The 2,294-nt window shown below is 46.0% G+C and overlaps 1 protein-coding gene across 1 annotated transcript; it reads right to left on the bottom strand.

The window, feature by feature from the left end:
• Positions 1 to 1,176: 1,176 nt before the first annotated feature.
• Positions 1,177 to 1,938, bottom strand: neurog3 (neurogenin 3). Its single transcript, XM_018749412.1, has one exon. The coding sequence runs from the start codon at positions 1,852 to 1,854 to the stop codon at positions 1,222 to 1,224; it is 633 nt and encodes a 210-aa protein (XP_018604928.1). The 5' UTR covers positions 1,855 to 1,938; the 3' UTR covers positions 1,177 to 1,221.
• Positions 1,939 to 2,294: the final 356 nt, after the last annotated feature.

Raw genomic sequence — 2,294 nt, 5'->3', positions numbered from 1 at the left:
CGACCCTGCAGTGGACCACACATTATTGCTAATGAAGGTCTGTGGGAGAGCAAGGTGGTGAGGGAGCGGGTCGGCAGGTGTATCCAGAATGGCTTCGAATTAAATGTTCGGGATTATTAATGATCATAATAAAGCATCATTAAAGAAGCTGATCCAGGCCCTTTGACACATATGCTCTGGGAATATAATATTCATTCAAATATCTGACACTTTCCTCCAACATCTCACTGTTAAAGTGCCTACCACTATTTACCCATGTGTCCCACAGGGTAATGTAAGGTAAGTGCTTTGCTTAGGAGTACTGTAGCAGTAGGTGGGATTCAAACCAGCAACCTTCAGATCTCAAAGCAGCAGTTCTAACCACCACACTATCACCTATCCTTTGTCATTTTAAAATGTCTTTAAAAAAAGTTAGATTTGTCCTCTTATGGTCTGCACCTCAAGCTCGTTTATCAAGCGTGAAACTTTTTTTCTGCTAGAAAAATTATTTCTCAACCAGCTGGCAAATATGAATTCTGCAAACTGGCCACATTTTTTGGAACTTCTTGGGTAGTGCTGTGACCAGCCCCGCTCAATTTCATAACCTTGTGCCCCAGTGTCATAATATCTACGAATGGGAATTTTCTCCGTGTCCTGATTCTCTCCCTATGTTGTCGTGTCCAGTTCTGCTCTGTCCCGCTGGTACCATTTACGGGGGTCTTTGGCTTCAGGCGAACTACAGCCGAATCTCCAAAAACGGAGATGCCCTGTGATGAATTAAACACGTTCCAAAAGATAATTCAGACTCGTCCTTCAGTATTTACGCAACAACAACTTATCACGCAAAGTATTAAAACGTACCACACTCCCAGCTGTTTTAGAATACAAAATAAAAATACGAAATCACATATATAACAAGGATCATCAAAAGAAGTCTTGAATGACCAGATGGAAGTGTAGCTGAGAAGACATAGAGGAGACAGCCTGTAAACAGGTGAGCGGCAAATCACTTCCACTCGTCGAGATTAAATGCAGCAATGGAAAGACATTCTACAAAACCACTTATTCATGTGGCATTTGGAAATACAAAAGAGAATATGAAATATGTAACAGATATGTACTGTTATTTAATGGTGTAATGAATGATATCTGCTTTTTTTTCCCGGTTCAGTTCTTGGAAAATATGTCTGTCAGCGGAAGAAGTAAGAGGGCACGGGAGAAATGCTGAATTCATTCACGCAGTCAGAGCCATGGCTCTGCAGGCTGGATAGTTCCTCCCCCAAGTGGACCCTTTGCGTCCAATGACTGCGACCAGAATGGCTCAGGGTCCCAGTCAAGTGTCCAGAAGGTGGGGGGACATTGACACTCGGCATCCAAAGCGCCGTGAAGGTGGAAACACGCTCTCATCATCTCCTGGTGGCCCCAGTGCTCCTCCATTCTCAGGGTCTCGCTCAAGGCCCAGATGTAGTTGTGCGCAAAGCGCAGCGTTTCGATCTTGGTCAGTTTTGCGTCGTCGGGAAGGGAGGGCAGGACGCTTCTCAGCGCGTCAAGGGCCGAGTTCAGGTTGTGCATGCGGTTCCTCTCCCTGTCGTTCGCCTTCATCCTGCGGTTCACCCTCACCTTGGTGTGCAGAGTCTCCTGCTTCCCTCGGGATCGAGCCTTTTTGGATCGACGCGCAGTTGCGCAGCGGACTCGGCAAACTTTACGCGCAGCCGCTCCGTTTGGCTCCACGTGTTCTTCGCACCCGAGCTCCTCCGCGGCGGAAGCGTTTCTGCTCTCAGAGCTGCAAGTCGGACCTTTAGGAGACCTCTTCTCTTCCGCGGCTGTGCAAAACTCCCGCTTCTTGAGAGCGGGGCCATTTATTAAAGGTAACATCCTGGGTCGCACAAATACATAAAATCGTACGTGTGACGCGCAAAAAGAGCCCGACAAAACAGACAAATTCGCACGAAAACATCCAAATCTGAGCCATATAAAAATGCACAAACTGAAACCTGAAATGGTAAAACATGCCTAATATCCATATATATGGAATTTCTCAGTAAAAAAAAAAAAAAAAAAAAAAAATCACAGCTCTTACTAAGTCTTACCTTAGAAACGAGGGAGCAGAGAGTGACGCCGCCTAAGAGTCTCGATCACTTGGATTCATATATTTCAGCGTCTCTCGGCTGTGATCATCAGTGTGACACGTGTGTCCTGTTTATATGAACAACTCACAATGGCCATTTATTTCTGCCTTTATCTTATGTTGCCCCTCCGAGGTATGTGTGGGTGATGCGCACCTGACAAGTGTCCAATCAGAGGAGGGACCCTGG

This window comes from Scleropages formosus, chromosome 4 (assembly GCF_900964775.1).
Source record: "Scleropages formosus chromosome 4, fSclFor1.1, whole genome shotgun sequence".
Classification (NCBI taxonomy): domain Eukaryota; kingdom Metazoa; phylum Chordata; class Actinopteri; order Osteoglossiformes; family Osteoglossidae; genus Scleropages; species Scleropages formosus.
This window is presented reverse-complemented; position numbering and strand designations above follow the sequence as displayed.

Coding starts and splice junctions, on each gene's coding strand:
- neurog3 (XM_018749412.1), bottom strand. CDS start 1,854: ATGTTACCTTTAATAAATGGCCCCGCTCTCAAGAAGCGGGAGTTTTGC.